At 40.8% G+C, this 15,326-nt stretch overlaps 1 protein-coding gene across 1 annotated transcript in view; it reads right to left on the bottom strand.

The window, feature by feature from the left end:
- TNFSF11 (TNF superfamily member 11) overlaps window positions 1-14,763 on the bottom strand; it is a 31,900-nt gene extending 17,137 nt beyond the window's left edge. The window contains exons 1-2 of the mRNA XM_019749784.3: window positions 14,208-14,763; window positions 7,280-7,447 (exon numbers count right to left, since the gene is read on the bottom strand). Coding sequence (XP_019605343.1) covers window positions 7,280-7,447; window positions 14,208-14,438 — 399 coding nt within the window. The 5' untranslated portion in view covers window positions 14,439-14,763. The remainder of the gene's footprint in view (window positions 1-7,279; window positions 7,448-14,207) is intronic.
- Window positions 14,764-15,326: the final 563 nt, after the last annotated feature.

The following is a 15,326-nucleotide window of genomic DNA, read 5'->3' as shown; positions in this document are numbered from 1 at the left end:
AGAGGTTTTCCAAAATCATAGTGTCTATTCCTGAGCTACGCTACGAAATCAGTCTTTACGACAGATCTGGGAGCCTCCTATTTATTTACGTTTTTAAACAAGGGCCCAAGTGATTGTCCAGATGAGCAGGTTTGGGAATCACTGCTTTAGGGCACGTCCTCCTCTCCAATTCCACAGGCTGTACTCCTCCTAGGATAAGCCACTCCTGGTGGGGCAATGCAATCTATCCTTTACAACCTTCCTCTTCAACCAAGGACCCTCAGCTTTGTTCACTTCTGGCAACTTAGCCCAAGGTTCCTTGCCACATAATTAGATGCTCCTCTTTCAGGCATGGCCTTCCTCTTCTTTGTTTCTTTAAAAATGTCAGTCCAGAATATCTTTTCTTCCATCCTGGAGTACTTCTAGCGTAGAGATAAGCCCACCTCTGATGACATCACTCCCTGGTTATTTCCCTCTTGCAAACCATCCTACCGTTCCCCCTGGGTCTCCCCTGACACTGAGCACATCACAGCCAATAGCTCGTTGTTGAGCAAAAGGCAGTAGATGGCCTTGACGTTGTAGGAAAATTCTGTGGGTCTTACTTCAGCTTTCCCATAAAGACAGCTTTTATAAATGCTAGATGTGATTAGGGTTGATTGAATTGCAGTTCCCAAAACTGTTATGGCAAACAGAGATGAAATCCCATTGGAAAACCACTACATGACTAACATCTTGATTTGGGAACATCAGGGCCCCAAACCCCAAGTTTCCTTGTGGGTTTACAAGAAACTTTCTCGGGACACATACTCCTATATACAAAGGCAAAGAGATAATGAATGAAGTTTACTTTTTTCCCCTTGTTTTTGGTGTGTGTGTGTGTGTGTCTCACTAGAAAGCAAATAAGAAATAAATAATGGCTATATAAAAGTGCCAATGACTATCATTTCATAAGCAGTTAAAATATACTCAAGTTTTAGTTGATTTCTTATATTCTTTAGTTTTAAAAATGAAAATAACCTTCTTATAATAATGAACATTGGAATTCTAAGGCATCAGGTTTACATACAGAAAAAACCACCACTTTACCAGACAAACTTTCCGGTTTTAAATTAATGTTCTTGAATCCACAAAACCTACTAAACATTGTGCAGTTGACAATCAAGGTTTATTCAAAGATCACAGAGGCATATGCCTAAGCAGACTTTTGAAAGTGCCTCAAAAAGATGCATGCTGTTAAATCTACTTTTAAATTTCTCTCTCTCCAGCAATCTAAATAATTCCAAAGCATTTTAACCATTAGAAGATAAAATCATCACCATTCAAATTTTTCATGGGCTTGTGTATTTGCAGTTAACTTTTGCTCAGGTAGTGAGCCCACTGTCCTACCTAAATAGGGTCTAGTGAAAATCAGAGACTGCCCATTGTCCCCTAGAATTCATCCTCCCCTTTTTCCAATTAGTAATAGGCTACCTCCTTCCTCAAGCTTTGGAGGGCAAATGGCCACTCAGCTAGAGACAACTCGCAGCACATATGGTCTTGTGAGTAAGTTTCACCAGTAAGAGCAGCTAGCAGTGCGGCTGTCTCACTTTCCAAGTGCGGCCCTCAGTTTTTCTTTCTTCCTTTCCTCTGTCTGGAAATGGCAACAGATAAAGAAGCTAGCGTCATCCCAGAGATGAAAGCTACCTGTTAAAGATGGAGGAGCCTTCCCCCTAGCCCTGGCGTGCTCACCTCTAGATTATTGCATGCAAGAGAGAAAACTTCTATCTTACGTAGTTCACTGAATGATGGGTCTCTTTGTTACAGCAACATAGACCAAATAACAGTGAATATTTCACTGAGGATCAAAGCATTGTGCGTATTTGGGCACACCGTTCTTAATATCAGGGGATAATTGCATTTACATTGCGACTCCTGCGGGAGATAAGGTTAAATATGTACTGATCCCAAGAGAATTAAAAAAGAATTTCAAGTAAGAATTAATTACTCAATAATGATAGCTCTCTGGTCTTATTCACCATTTTCCAGTAAGGATTTGGAGGCTCAGAGGCTTACTGACTCCAGGAAATACAGTTGACCCCTGAATAATGTGGGGTTTGGGGCGCTGACCCTACCTCATGCAATTGAGAAAACCTATATATAACTTTTGACTCTCCCCAAACTTAGCTACTAAGAGTCTACTGTTAACTGGAAGCCTTACTGATAACAAAACAGTCAATTAACACATTTTGTATGGTATATGTATTGTATACTGTATTCTTATATTAAAATAAGTTAGAGAAATGAAACATTATTAAGAAAATCATAAGGAGGGGAAGATACATTTACACTGTTTATTGAAAAAGAAATCCATGTATAAGTGGACTTGTACAGTTCAAACCCACATTGTTCAAGAGTCAACTGTAGTTTGTCAAGAACATGCCAACAAAATAACTCATTGGTAGTTGTTATCATCATTGGCGTTTCATATTCTGGAGTGAAATTGGAGAGTTTTATACAATTGTACTTATAAACGAAGCCAGAGCCATATTTTTAGTTCACACTAGAGGCCTGACTCCATACAGGTTACAGGCTATAGAGAGGTGAAGAGACTTGAGAAAAATGTGACAAAAGGGAGAAGTTGGGATGAAGATGATTTTCAACCAAAATTAACCTGCATTAGTGCCTCAGGCTACAATATTATCGATTATCCATTATAACATTGGAAAGACACCAGATAAATGAGAACCAGGTTTACAACAATTCCGAATGGCTTTACGAGTTGGCCAAATTCCATTCTTATTTAAAAGTATTAGTTTATGAAGTTCAGTACGTCAGCAAACACTTATTTGCTCTTTTCTTTCATTCTTGAGACTAAATTAGGTGTGATGTGTTCGAATGTGAGCAAAATGGCTGAGGTTCTTGTCCTCATGGAGCTGGCAGCTTCATTCCATGATCTCTAAATACTTCTGACTATTCAGCTCTTTCAGGAGAAAAAAATTTTTTTTTAATATTCCCAAATGTACATATTTATTTATTTAAATAGTAAATGAAAACACTCCTGTGCATTAGGTACATTATAAAATATTCACCAAAACATAGCCTTTAAAATCTAATACTGAAAAAAAAAAAATGCATATAAGTCCCCAGGCTTCCTTCCCACATCCTAAGGATCAGTTTCAATACACTGAACATCTCACTTTGCAGAGCAAGGCAGTTGTGTAATTAGTATATTGATCGCTCTCCTGGAAATCATTGTTTCAAATGCCTTTGAAAGTAAGTTTTAGAAATCAACAACCTGGCATGCTAAGACCGAGCAGAGTCGCAGCCCCAAATGCTCAGAACGTATATAAACAGATGGCTTTCCACGAGGACCGGCCAGGAGGTCTGAGGGCCAAGGCCAAGTACCCCACCCCTCCCTCTATGCAGGCCTACGCTCACCACTCTGCTCCTCAGGCTGGCAGAGACCACAGAGAATGCCAAAGTTGGAAACAAGAATTGCTTTATAAATCGGACACCATATTTGTACTCGTGTTTTCTTTATTGTCACAGACTGTTATGATAGACTTTGCAAATTGTGGTTGGTAGGGCTGGATCACTAAGAGGCTTTAGAGTTCTGTGCTAAAGGGGAAAAAAAGCCAAGAAAACCCAGCCACAAACAGAAAAGGGGGAAAAAACAGCATTACTTGTCTGACCAAAGACGGGCTGGGTAAACACCACTTTTTGCACACACATAATGTGATATTGTGCTTATGTCTAGCATTTGTTGCCATTGGATGGCTTGAGCTGTCAATAACAATTGCAGCCACACATGTAATTTTGTTTCACGTGTTCACTCAATGTCTATTATACATTAGAATTAAAACTAAGATGCAGGCCTACTTATAAATGCCTGATACATCCATCCTATTTTCAGCATTGGCAAGTGAAATGAGAAATCTGATTATTTTGGCAAGATGTGTAGAACGTCCCATTAACCAATAAACCTTATCAAAGGATAACACATTTGGCAAATCGTCGTTTGGCAAGGATAAGAGGGGAGTAAATCATTAGGCATAGGAGAAGTTATGGCAAAGTGCCCAGCATAGTATGTGCACTTAATAAACACTAGTTGATCCAAATGATAAGGTATGGAAAACGCTCGTCTCCTTCCTAAAGATCCTCTTGTCTGGGGGAAGAAATCTTCTAACTCCAAACACTCATTGGTACATCATGACAGCCCTTGTTCTTTAAAAAGGATCACCTGTGTGTAATATTACTACCCATGCACAAGAGGTAAAATCCTATAGCACAACACAAACAAATGTGAAATTGATGAAATTAATGACATAATTATCTTGTGAGTCATACTAACCTATTAGTATAATTAAAACGTTGTGCCTTTAATAAGAGCAGTTGACTATTCTTGTCTGCCCACAAATCTTTCTCCTTCTGGCTTGTCAGCTACTGAATCTCTCATAGTTAACGTTACTCATTTAGAATGAGGCACCATGTCTCCAAAAGGCTCTGAAAATAGTTAAACCTCTGTCACCATTGCTCATCAACATCTTTAACTACAAAATGGTTTATCATGTTATCTAGGCAGTCACTCAGAAAGCTCAAAGGAAATGGGACAATGAACAGGTAAGTTGTGACAGGGCAGGTAGGGGCAGAAAAGTTCACTGAAGCAGCAGAAGGTGTGACAGCACTTCCAGGGAACAGCGAATGGCCACCAAGTGCTCTCTCCATCTGGGATTTATTTCCCCTTATGACATGTGATAAGGTTATCACATTTTTAAGATAGTAAACAAATTGTCCCAGCACCATTTTTGAATAATTCAAACAATGCCCACGTATTTAAAATAATTTTATATTATGTTAAATTATATACATACATACAGTCACACACTTACAATGAGTTCTACTCTAAGCTCTTTGATATCTTTCATGAATTAGGGCTTTGCATACTTGTTTTTACGTTAACAGATGCAATTTTAAAAGCTTCTGTAGAGTTTCCTAGTTTTATTTCCATAAGACTAGTTAAGTTTATATTGAGGGCTTTTTTGAAAGTCATGAATGGCATCTTTCACTAATGTTTTCTAATTATTATTTGAGAGGGGCCAGCTAATGATTATTACTTATTAATTTTTACAAATGCATTTATTTTATCTTGCTTGTAGCTTTTCGGTTTCTTTTGAATTTTCCCAAGAATATGATCATATCACATGCAAATCCTGTCATCTCCTCATCTCTCAATATATATATATATATATATATATATATATATATATATATATATACATTTTTTTTCTTTTTTCATTCTCTTGTGTAATTACACTAGCTAGTACACTCCGAGCAATGGTAAGTAACATGGGGACCCTGGGCATTTTCATTGTGTTCCTGACTTTAAGATAAAAGCCCCTATTTTTCATCATTAGCTATTATAACTTTTAGTTTGAGCAATTTCAGATAAAATCAACAATCTATATAGTTCTATTTTCTAATGGAGTTTAAACATCAGAAATAAAAGAAAAATTCTGTCAATCGCTTCTCAGTATTTATGAGATGATACTGTTTTTCTCCTTTGACCTGTTCGGATAAACCATTCTTGCATTCTCAGATAAATGCTAATGGTAGCTGTTCTTCTTAACATTAGTTATTTTCAAAATTATCTTGGCTGATCTTGTTCTCCCAGAAGAAACACAAAGGATAATTTTTAAGACCAGGAAGGCAATGAAATTAAAAGTTTATCTCTTCACTGTAAGGAAGATACAATATGGGTCAATCTAAAGAGAAAATTAGGAAACACTCATTTACCCAACCATAATTACCTTAATTAGGGTTCCATTTTGAACCAATAGACTACCTCTAGTACTCATAAATAATTGCTTGTAGGTAGATTACTGAGTATTTGGGAGATGGAATGAAAAGCAGACTAATGAAAATGAAACATAAAACAAAACAATAAAAATGACTAGACTAGCAGACTTGCTGTTACTATAGCTCAAAAATTACAATGTAAGAAACAAAGATCAAATTTAACCCACATTTTAAAATATGCATCTACTGCATAAAGCTAAGCACCTGCACATGAGTTCTAATAAAAATGTAATATTTACAACAATATGCTCTTATGGGTATCAGAGCAATATGTACTTGACTGATTCTATGATGCCCTGTTTCTACATTTCAGTATCTCTGAAATTAAGATGCAACCAGAATCGATGACGATCATGTCTAAATTTTAGTTATTTTCTTCTTTCTTTGTGATGCATAAAATAATGAAGTCAGTTGAAAACTGGTAATATCTTAGATTTGATAAAATACAGCAGAGTACCAACTTTGAGATATACAAAACAGCTTCCTCTCCCTAACTCTACCTCCAACACGTATCTTCTTTTTAAAAAATGCTTATCACCATATGTGGATTTCTAAAGAATAAACTGAATTAAGATTCAGTTTAGACTTGAGGAATTTGGGAACTTCAGGATTTACTCTAAGATGACCAGAAATAACCTAGAAGGTTGCAAACCAGAGGTTGGGATGTATGGGTGCTGCAAGAATCCATGCAGAGGAGCATGAAAGCATGCCAGGCATAGAAGTCTGCATGCACTGGAGTCACTGTGTTCTACCCAGTTTGGGGTGGAGTCAGTAAGTAAAACAATTCCAAGGCTGATGAATTCTCAGTTGCCTTTATCCAGGAAAGGAAAACAGGCAGTTATTACAGTGTTTCTCAGTTGGAGCTGTCAGTATAAGAGAAGTCACTGGTTTTCTCTGTCCCCATCTTCTCTCTTCTCACCCAGCTCTCCCAGAAAATGAGAAAATGGACACAGAATTTCCATCTCGCCCATCACATCATTTCCTGCTCTGCTGGCTTACTTCCTCACCACAAATGACAACAATGGACCAGTTACACTTATTCTCAACAGAGCCCTGGATCCAAAGAGGTACAACAGGGGGTCCTAGCTTTACAAAACCAAATAGAAAGGAAACAGCTAGCAGAGGGCCGTGTGACTGGGAATGGTTCTAGGGCAGCGAATTCAAATGAGCAAAACTGACCCACTGACTACCACAAACTATCTTTGTTGTCCTCCTTCCAAATGTGAATTTACATCCCTCCTCTAAAAAAAAAAAGAAAAGAAAAGAATATGAATGTCTCTGGTCACCACAATCAACCACCACCAACTTCAAAAGAATTCTGCTAATCCCTTACAACAATTCTCATTAACAGTTTTACAAATTCTTAAAATAAAAAAGAACAAAGTCAACAGCACTTAGCCAGTATCAATTTCATTATTAGGAGAGTCAGCGAGGCCCTTGACCTATAACCACCATGTGGACTGACCTTTCGCACAGCTGCTTGAAACGCCTGCTTAATTCTCTTACAAGAATCAGGTATTAATTTTGTGTCTTGACTCTCCAGACTTGTGTCTTGCAAATCTGCGTTTTCACGGAGGTTGAAAATTCTATTAATGCAGTGAGTGTCGTCTTCTGATATTCTATTAGGATCCATCTGAGGGGAAAAAAAGTGAGGAAATTATTAGAGTGTTTAACATTAATCATTCTGCTATTTCATAAAGTGTGACTTAAGAAAAAAAATTCATTTTTGCAAGTCTTTATGTCCCCAATGATTAACAGTTAATACAATTACCCTCAAATTGGTGAAAACATTGATTTCTGATTCATTTTCATGAGTAGCTGCATATCATAACAGCACAGGTGTACACGTGTGATTGATTCATGGGGAAATTGTCCAAATCGTGTGATGAGGGGGAAGTCCTCAAGAGGGGTGACAAGGAAATCACATGTGGTCAGTGCAGGTGGAGAAAGCTTTTTGACTTGAAGTCACATGCAGCATGCTACATAGGATTATGAAGCCCACCTAGAAATTCACAGCATGAAGCCAACATAAATCCAGTGAAAATAACATCATCTTTAGCCACCATGTTTGTCTGGCCTTTGTCCTTGATTAATATGTATTTTAATCAGCTGGAGAAGGGCAAGAGAAATCCATTTCCTAGTCCCAAAGAAAACCTGAAGCCAGAGCATAATTTTCCTTTTTGTTGAACCTCTTATCAGTATTTCTCAACCTGGAGTGGTCTGTCTGTCAGGGGGTGGCCGGAAATGTGTGTGGGTGAGATCTGGAGTAACATGTCTCAGGGGGGCTGCATGGGGCCGGCAGGCTACCTGGGTAAGTACTGAGGGGATGCTAAAACTCTTGTAATGTATGGGATTTTCCCACCCAAAATATCTCCATCAAATTATTAGCTGGTCATCTGATTAAAACAGGTGACAGCATAAGAATTTCTTTAAGTATTACTTTTTTTTTGAAATTTTCTGCCCACTCCTCCCAGGGCTCTGACAAGCCTTTGTAGTGGTTTCAAGCACCAAGTAAAGGGTAGAGATAATTAGCTATCAAATGTTTTAATAATAACAATTTAATTTGTTGTCCTTTTCTTTCAAAAATTCAAGGTACTTCATGTGCATTTGCTTATTAGCAGGTACAGACTAGATGAACAAAGGAAAAATTGCGTAAGTTTACATGACCAAAGCTCAGACAATAACACCAGATCCCTGGTTTAATTATCTTTTTAAAAGTATTCAGAAAGATGTTCAAGTTTATTTAAAAAAAACATCAAAAATAAACTGGAAAGTACCCTATCTACATCTGAAATTCTCAGTGAAATGACAGCCTTTCAACAAATGTGCATCCACTAATATGAATTTTATTATTCCAGCCTTGCAAAATACAAGGTGTGATAAAAAAAAAAAAAAAACATGGTGAATGTTTAAATTTTAAAAAATCTATTACAGTAAAAGACACATTGCCATTAATCACCCTCAAAATACTCCCCTTCACTTCAAACACACTTATCCCATTTTTCTTGCCACTTTCTGAAGCAGTTCTGGAAGTCTTCTTTCCTGAGTGTCTTTAGTTGAACTGTTGTGGCTGCCTCGATGCCCTGAATCATTTTGACTTTGGGGAAGAGCCAGAAGTCACACGGTGTCAGACCTGGTGAATAAGGTGGATGAGGACACACTGTAATGTTTTTATTTGACAGAAATTGCCGTACCAGAAGCGATGTGTGACACGGAGCGTTGTCATGATGGAGGATGAAGCAGACACTCACAAAAGAGGACTTCCAGAACTGCTTCAAAAAGTGGCAAGAACAATGGGATAAGTATGTTTGAAGTGAGGGGCAGTATTTTGAAGGGTATTAATGGCAATGTGTCTTTTACTGTAATATTTTTTAAACATTCACCGTATCTTCTGATCACACCTCGTATAAGTATTATCTATAATCATGGGAACTATTTGCAATCCATATTTACTTTTTATATTTTCTTTGAAATAATCAGTACGGATCAGAACATGTGAGTTTTTATGTAAGGAAAGCTTTCCATCAAATACTGTTTTTCAAAAAAGCTCACTTATGCCAATAAGTTTCCCACAAAACCAGAGAAGCCTGGGCAACTGATATGAAGGGTCACTGAGTTCAGACCTCAAGAAAGAAGACTCATGCAAGGGCCTCAGTTGGCTCACTGCCAGAAAACTGCTGAGCGAAAGGGACATGCCTGGGGACCCAAAAATGAGTTCAGCTCAAGTCCTGCCCACAAGCTAAGCATCATCTAACAGAAACAGCAGTCGCAAATGCTCTTGCTACTGAAAGCACAGCCCAGATACCTGCAACCATTGCAGGCTCTGGGGGAGCTCCTTGGGAATACAGACTGGCAGCCCCCACCCGGCTCACTGCCTGAAATCTGCAGTCTACCTAGATCCCAGGTGCTTCTCATACACGTTAAAACTTGACACGCGATGCTTTCAAATCTCAAATATGCAAATACAGGTTTTCTGCTAGTAAATGACTCCAACTTTCCTTGAAACTATTTTCACAAGTAACACCAATTAGTACCAAAATACTGCAGCGCTTCCTAATGGTTAATGATTTGGATGCAAAAAAATACAATGCAAAGATTTGCACCCAGCTTTCACAAGAAATGTCCATTTCCAGACCCCCTCCCCCCAGCCAATTTAATCAACATCCCTACGGTCGGGGCCAACTGAATCTCACCCGTGTCTCAAATGTGCCTTTGAGAACCACCGCTGCAGAAGGTAACATTGGAGCTAAAACATCACAAATTATTTTCCCGAAAGAAATCATGAACATGTGGCATAATTGATTTTGATATACCCACATTTATTTATTTATTTTTTACTTAAGGATCATACATTAGAAATTTATTTTTATCTACAAACAAAAGTCTCCCATTCCAGTGCTCTGACAGCTCTCATTTCCTGAAAATGGAGAGCAGGAGAAAAGGGAAGGGCGGAGGGGCAGGGAGCAGGGCCAACCACAGCACAGATAAACCAGGGCCTCAGCCCCTGTGGTCTCCAGGCTGAAGGAGCAACAGAGCCAGGCGTGGGATTTCGTGGGATTTCGGCTGGACACTTCACCATGCTCATCGACTGACTGACCGACTGCATCTCCTACCCCACAACCTATCTCCTGACACAGCAGTCTGGAGAGTTTGCATGACTGAAAAACGATACTTTGTAGTCTACGTTACCCAGTAATTAGATGATTTGCATATTAAAAATTGGAAATGGCTATATTTCTAGTGTTGCAAATCATTTGATGAATTTTATCCAGTAAATTAAACCTGCCAAGTACTGGGTTAGATGCCGCGAATAAGGGGGAGCCTAACAGTCAGTCCTTACCTCCGTGGAACTTACATTCGACAGAGAAACACAGAAATTCATCCAAAAATCACAGCAAACTGAGTTACAAATGAATTCACTGTATCTAGAAATGTCTGAAAACATTAAATAAATCGTGACTATCTGATTTAAAACGGACTTTTACAATGCATTTATCAGATGATGTAGTTCATATGAAATGAATCCAGTCATTTAAAAATAACTTCCTTGAAACTTCATCATTTTTAGGGTTAAAAGAGGCAGGATGCTTGACATTTATGCTACTCCCTTATCTGTTCTTTCAATCCAGCAGTCTACACACCTCTCATCAGATTTTCAGTAGTGACTGCTCTCCTGTACCGGCAGCAAACAGCTAGGGAGGTAGGTGTGCATATTGGAGGATTGGGGGAAGGAGTTAAAAGAGCAACAGAGATTGAGTTTTCTGAAAAGCTTATCTCTAAACTCTGAATATGGTTATAGGGATGTTAGAAAAAAGTACACATAAATCTTACAAGCAACCAACTTTTTGGAAAGTTTTTTCTTTTTTTCTTTTTTTTTTTTGGTAAACCAAAGTATGAATACTATGTGGTAAATATATAGCACAAGCCACCTGCTATTTATTCTTGGCAAGGCTGGTGGGGGAAAAGCCAATCTATACTGGATCTAGTAGTTTTTTTTTTGCTTTGTTTTTGTTCTTGTTTTTTATCTAGGCAGTGGCAACCTGCAAACATTCAGGAGGTGGATTTATCTTTATTCAAATATGAGTTAAAAAGGGGAAAATTTTTTTAAGTCACTGTAATTTTTACACTATTCTGGGCATTCTTATAAAATGCATTTAAGACTAAGTCGAACTGTTTTTTCTTAAGGATTTATATAGCTCCCTCCCCCTGCTAAAACAACAATAAAACTGGCCCCTTGTTCTCATTTTTTTTCCTGTAAACTGCAAACATGTTACCTGATACTAGATTATTTCATTCTAATTCAAATGCAATCAGAAACCCCAAGCAGTTGACCCACGACTTTAGGGGACGTCAAAAAACTGTCTCTTAATCTTATTTAGTACCCAGTTCTAATCCAAAGGAGCTGATATAAGTGAAAAATGTTAAATCAGTGACAGGTCAACGTGAGTCTATTCTCTTAGCTAGAACTTTGAAAGATGGCCTCCAGCATATGTAAAAGTGGAAAGAATTGTAACGTGAACTCCCACATACCCACCTTGAGCGTCAACAATTGCCAAGGCAGAGCCAATCTCATTTCATCTCTAAACAACCACTTCCCTTCCCTCACATTCCCCACCTATTATTCCGAAACAAACTCCAGACATCATAGCATTTCACTTGTAAGTACTTCAGAATGTATCTCTACACGATTAGGTTTCCTCTAGGTATCAAACTTGGATACCACACTCAATAAAATGCAACCAGATCTGGGGGTGTATTATTATGAACACATTCCTCCTAATATTACTTCTTTTCTGAAGAAGATGACCTTACAAAAATGTGATGGGGTTCAGAGAAATGGTTAATACATTTTGTACGTCTTAGAGAAACCCAATCTTCATGCCATTTAGGAAAATTGTACCCAGAAATCTGATGACATTACATTCTCCAAGTGAAAATTTTCTAGCTAAGCTTACTACTTACATGTTTACCTTGGAAAAGGGTTTTGAGAGTTTCACTATTATCCATGTGACATCAAGCCTGTTACATTAAGATAAGTGATCATCAGTAAAGCCTAAACCTCTCAGCCCGCCAGACCATTATTATTGGGAATTCCTCCCGAGAAAACTGAACAACTATAATAAGAGCCCAGCGGGTCATTCTTTCCTATGTGGCCACATCGATTTCCATGGTTCCTGCCAATCTAAGCTGCCGTGGCCCCGAGAACTCATTCATTCTCTGCCGTTCTTTCAATGCTGAACACTCACTTCACTATTACTGCTATGAAAACCAAATCTCTAAGGTGTTAGAAAAGATAAAAGGTAGAGAACAAATGCATCTTCTGTTCCTTTTTTAAATGCTGCTCTCTTGTTTGAGAATTTTAAGTCTTCCATTGTAGGCTTCTTCATTACCTAGCACCACGCCATTCACGTAGTTGGTGGACACTGTCTTTTGAATAAATGACCCTTAACTCCTATTCCATTGCATTTAATAGTGCCATGTGCGTGGCAAGCACTCAATCCCCACACATTAAAAGGGGATGGGGGGGAAACAACATGCCGGATGGGAAAATGGTTAAACCACTCACTCTTGACTGCAGCATACTCCAATAAAAGAAAAACGTTTCATCACTTTCATATAGATTTGTGTAATCTATGTTGCAAGTAAACCACTGAAAAGTTATTTTTTTAGGAAAAAAAAACCTCAGTGGATAAAGATTATTTTTATTACTGTGCAAGTACACATTTTCTAAAGTATTGCTCATATTATTTCTACCTTTGTTTTAATCAAACTTGTTCTATAAATTGCAAACTAGTGGATAATGACGACTTAACAAAAAGCCCATGATTATCAGTAGTTCCAGACTCTGGCACATGTCAAAAACGCGTACAACCCAAACAATGCCATGTTTTCATGCATCTAGTTTGGTTTAGTAATCACCTTTGAATCTGAGAAACCAACGAAGTCCAAACCCAACTCTCTTTTCCCATAAAAAAATGCACAGTCAGCCCCCCACTTCCTCTGAGAAAGAGTTCACAGCACCAGACAAGAATATTTGAATGAATCCAACCAACTGCTCTGCAATTTCCAAGAAAACACAAGAGCATAAACCACCAGAAAGCATAATATTACAAATTTACCCCTTCCTTTCTATCTCTCTGCAGTTCCAAGCTGTCTTCCTCATCTTCTAAAAGGGTTATTTGCTACATTGTAGTGAAGCTTGTCAAGGGAGATAACTCCACCACCGTCACACACACCTTGCTTCCTTCCTCTGCCCACCTCAATGGGAAGGCACATGGGTCCTTCCTTCACCTTTCACCCTGCGCCAAGCACCAAGCGGAGTCCGGGTCAAGCAACCAGGCTTCTCCGGTCGCGCTATGTTATTTGACCCATCTGATGTCTCCGGCATCGCCACCCGGGGCTCCAGCGGCTGCGGGCAGCGGATGCATCGCGGCCGGGAGCACACCGGAAAAGCAGCCAGCCCCAGGCACCCAAATCCTCCAGGCGATGGGCAGGAAGGATAAGCGTCGATGCCTACGCGAAGCTGCTCATTTTTTTCCTAAATGGACACAAGTTAATTCTTAGCTCCTAGTGAGAAATGAAAGGGGCGGAGGGGAAGCGTGCGATCATTTCCAGAAGAGGTGAGCGGCCAATGCTGTCTCGCCGGGGGAAATTCAAACTAACCAGGACGCTCCAGCCCAGCCTGCCAGCGCTGCAGGGCCGGCGGAGTGCACAGAGACCTGAGGCCAGTGCGCCCCGCGCCTGGCTGTCCGGAGCCTGACGCTCTGTCTTTAGAGTCACTTTTCTCTCCTGAATATCAAGATCTAGGGAGCTGAACCGGACGACCAGACTCAGCGCAGGAGGAACAAGGTGGGTGCGCCCAGCCCGCGCGCCCGGAGGAGGCGAGCACTCACCTGCGCTCGGAAGTACAGGAAGAGGGCGATGCTGCAGACGACCTGGCCCAGCCCCAGCCCCAGGAGGGCCACGAACATGGAGCGGGAGGTGGCTGCCGGCTGGTGTGGCGCGGGCGGCGCGGATGGCTGCGGGGCGTGCAGGGAGCCCTCGTGCGGGGCGCCGGAGCCGCCGCTGCCCATCTCGTCGGAGCCTCGCAGGTACTTGGTGTAGTCTCGGCTGGCGCGGCGCATGGCGCTCGGCCCGCTCGCTCGGGCGCTCCCCTCCCACTCACTCGCCGCTTTGCTGGTCTGCCCGCGGCCAACTCCAAAGGCAGCGCAGGGCCGGCGCGGGGCCAGGCGGGCCTCGACGTGGGGCGCTCAGAGCCAGGCGCTGCTCCAGGGCGCGCGGGTGAGCGGGCAGGGCGCCCGGCCGCCCCAACTCTTATAAACCTCTTGGAGAGGGCTGGCCTGGGGAGCCAATCAGCCCTGGGCGAGGCTGCCTGTTCCACTCCCACCTCTGGCTCCCCTTCCTTCCTTTCGCCCTCCCTCTCTTTCTTACTCTCTCACTCCAAGGCTTCCTCCCCATCGGCCCTTAGAGGAGGAGGTTGTGGACTGTTCCCGCGGTTCCATAGGCCACTTGCCCATCGTCCGCTTCCGCTTTGGATCCAAGAGATGGACCGGGGAGATGCAGATGTGTTTCTTGGTTAAGGATAAATTAAAGGTGATATCACAGACATCCTTGGGCAGTTCTCTTTCCTGAGCCTCAGTTTCCCGATAGGATTTATAAAGATGGGCCTGACCTCCTACCTTCCTCTTTGTCCCTTCCACACACACCCCAAAATCAACAGGCAATATCGTCTGGGATCCTGAGGGTGCAGTCTCTACCATGGTTCCAAATATAGGTTCTGAACTCAGTATTTTGGCAGACTTAGAAAACCTGAACCCCCTTCCCAAATCTGTTTCTGCACCCTCAGAGTGGCTTTGAGTGAGGCAGCCGAAGGTCTATAGGCACCAATTCTGACTTGAGAAAAAAAAGGCTAGAGAGAGAGTGGTGGGAGCCAGCAGCTTCTTCTATAGGACCATGGACGACATTCCTACCAAGTTCATCATGTGACATCCCGGCTGCTTGGCAGTGATTTT

The sequence above is a fragment of the Rhinolophus sinicus genome, chromosome 16 (assembly GCF_057876585.1).
Source record: "Rhinolophus sinicus isolate RSI-liver-muscle chromosome 16, RSI-T2T, whole genome shotgun sequence".
In the NCBI taxonomy this organism is placed as follows: domain Eukaryota; kingdom Metazoa; phylum Chordata; class Mammalia; order Chiroptera; family Rhinolophidae; genus Rhinolophus; species Rhinolophus sinicus.
Note: the sequence above shows the minus strand (reverse complement) of the source record. Positions and strands in the feature narration are given on the sequence as shown.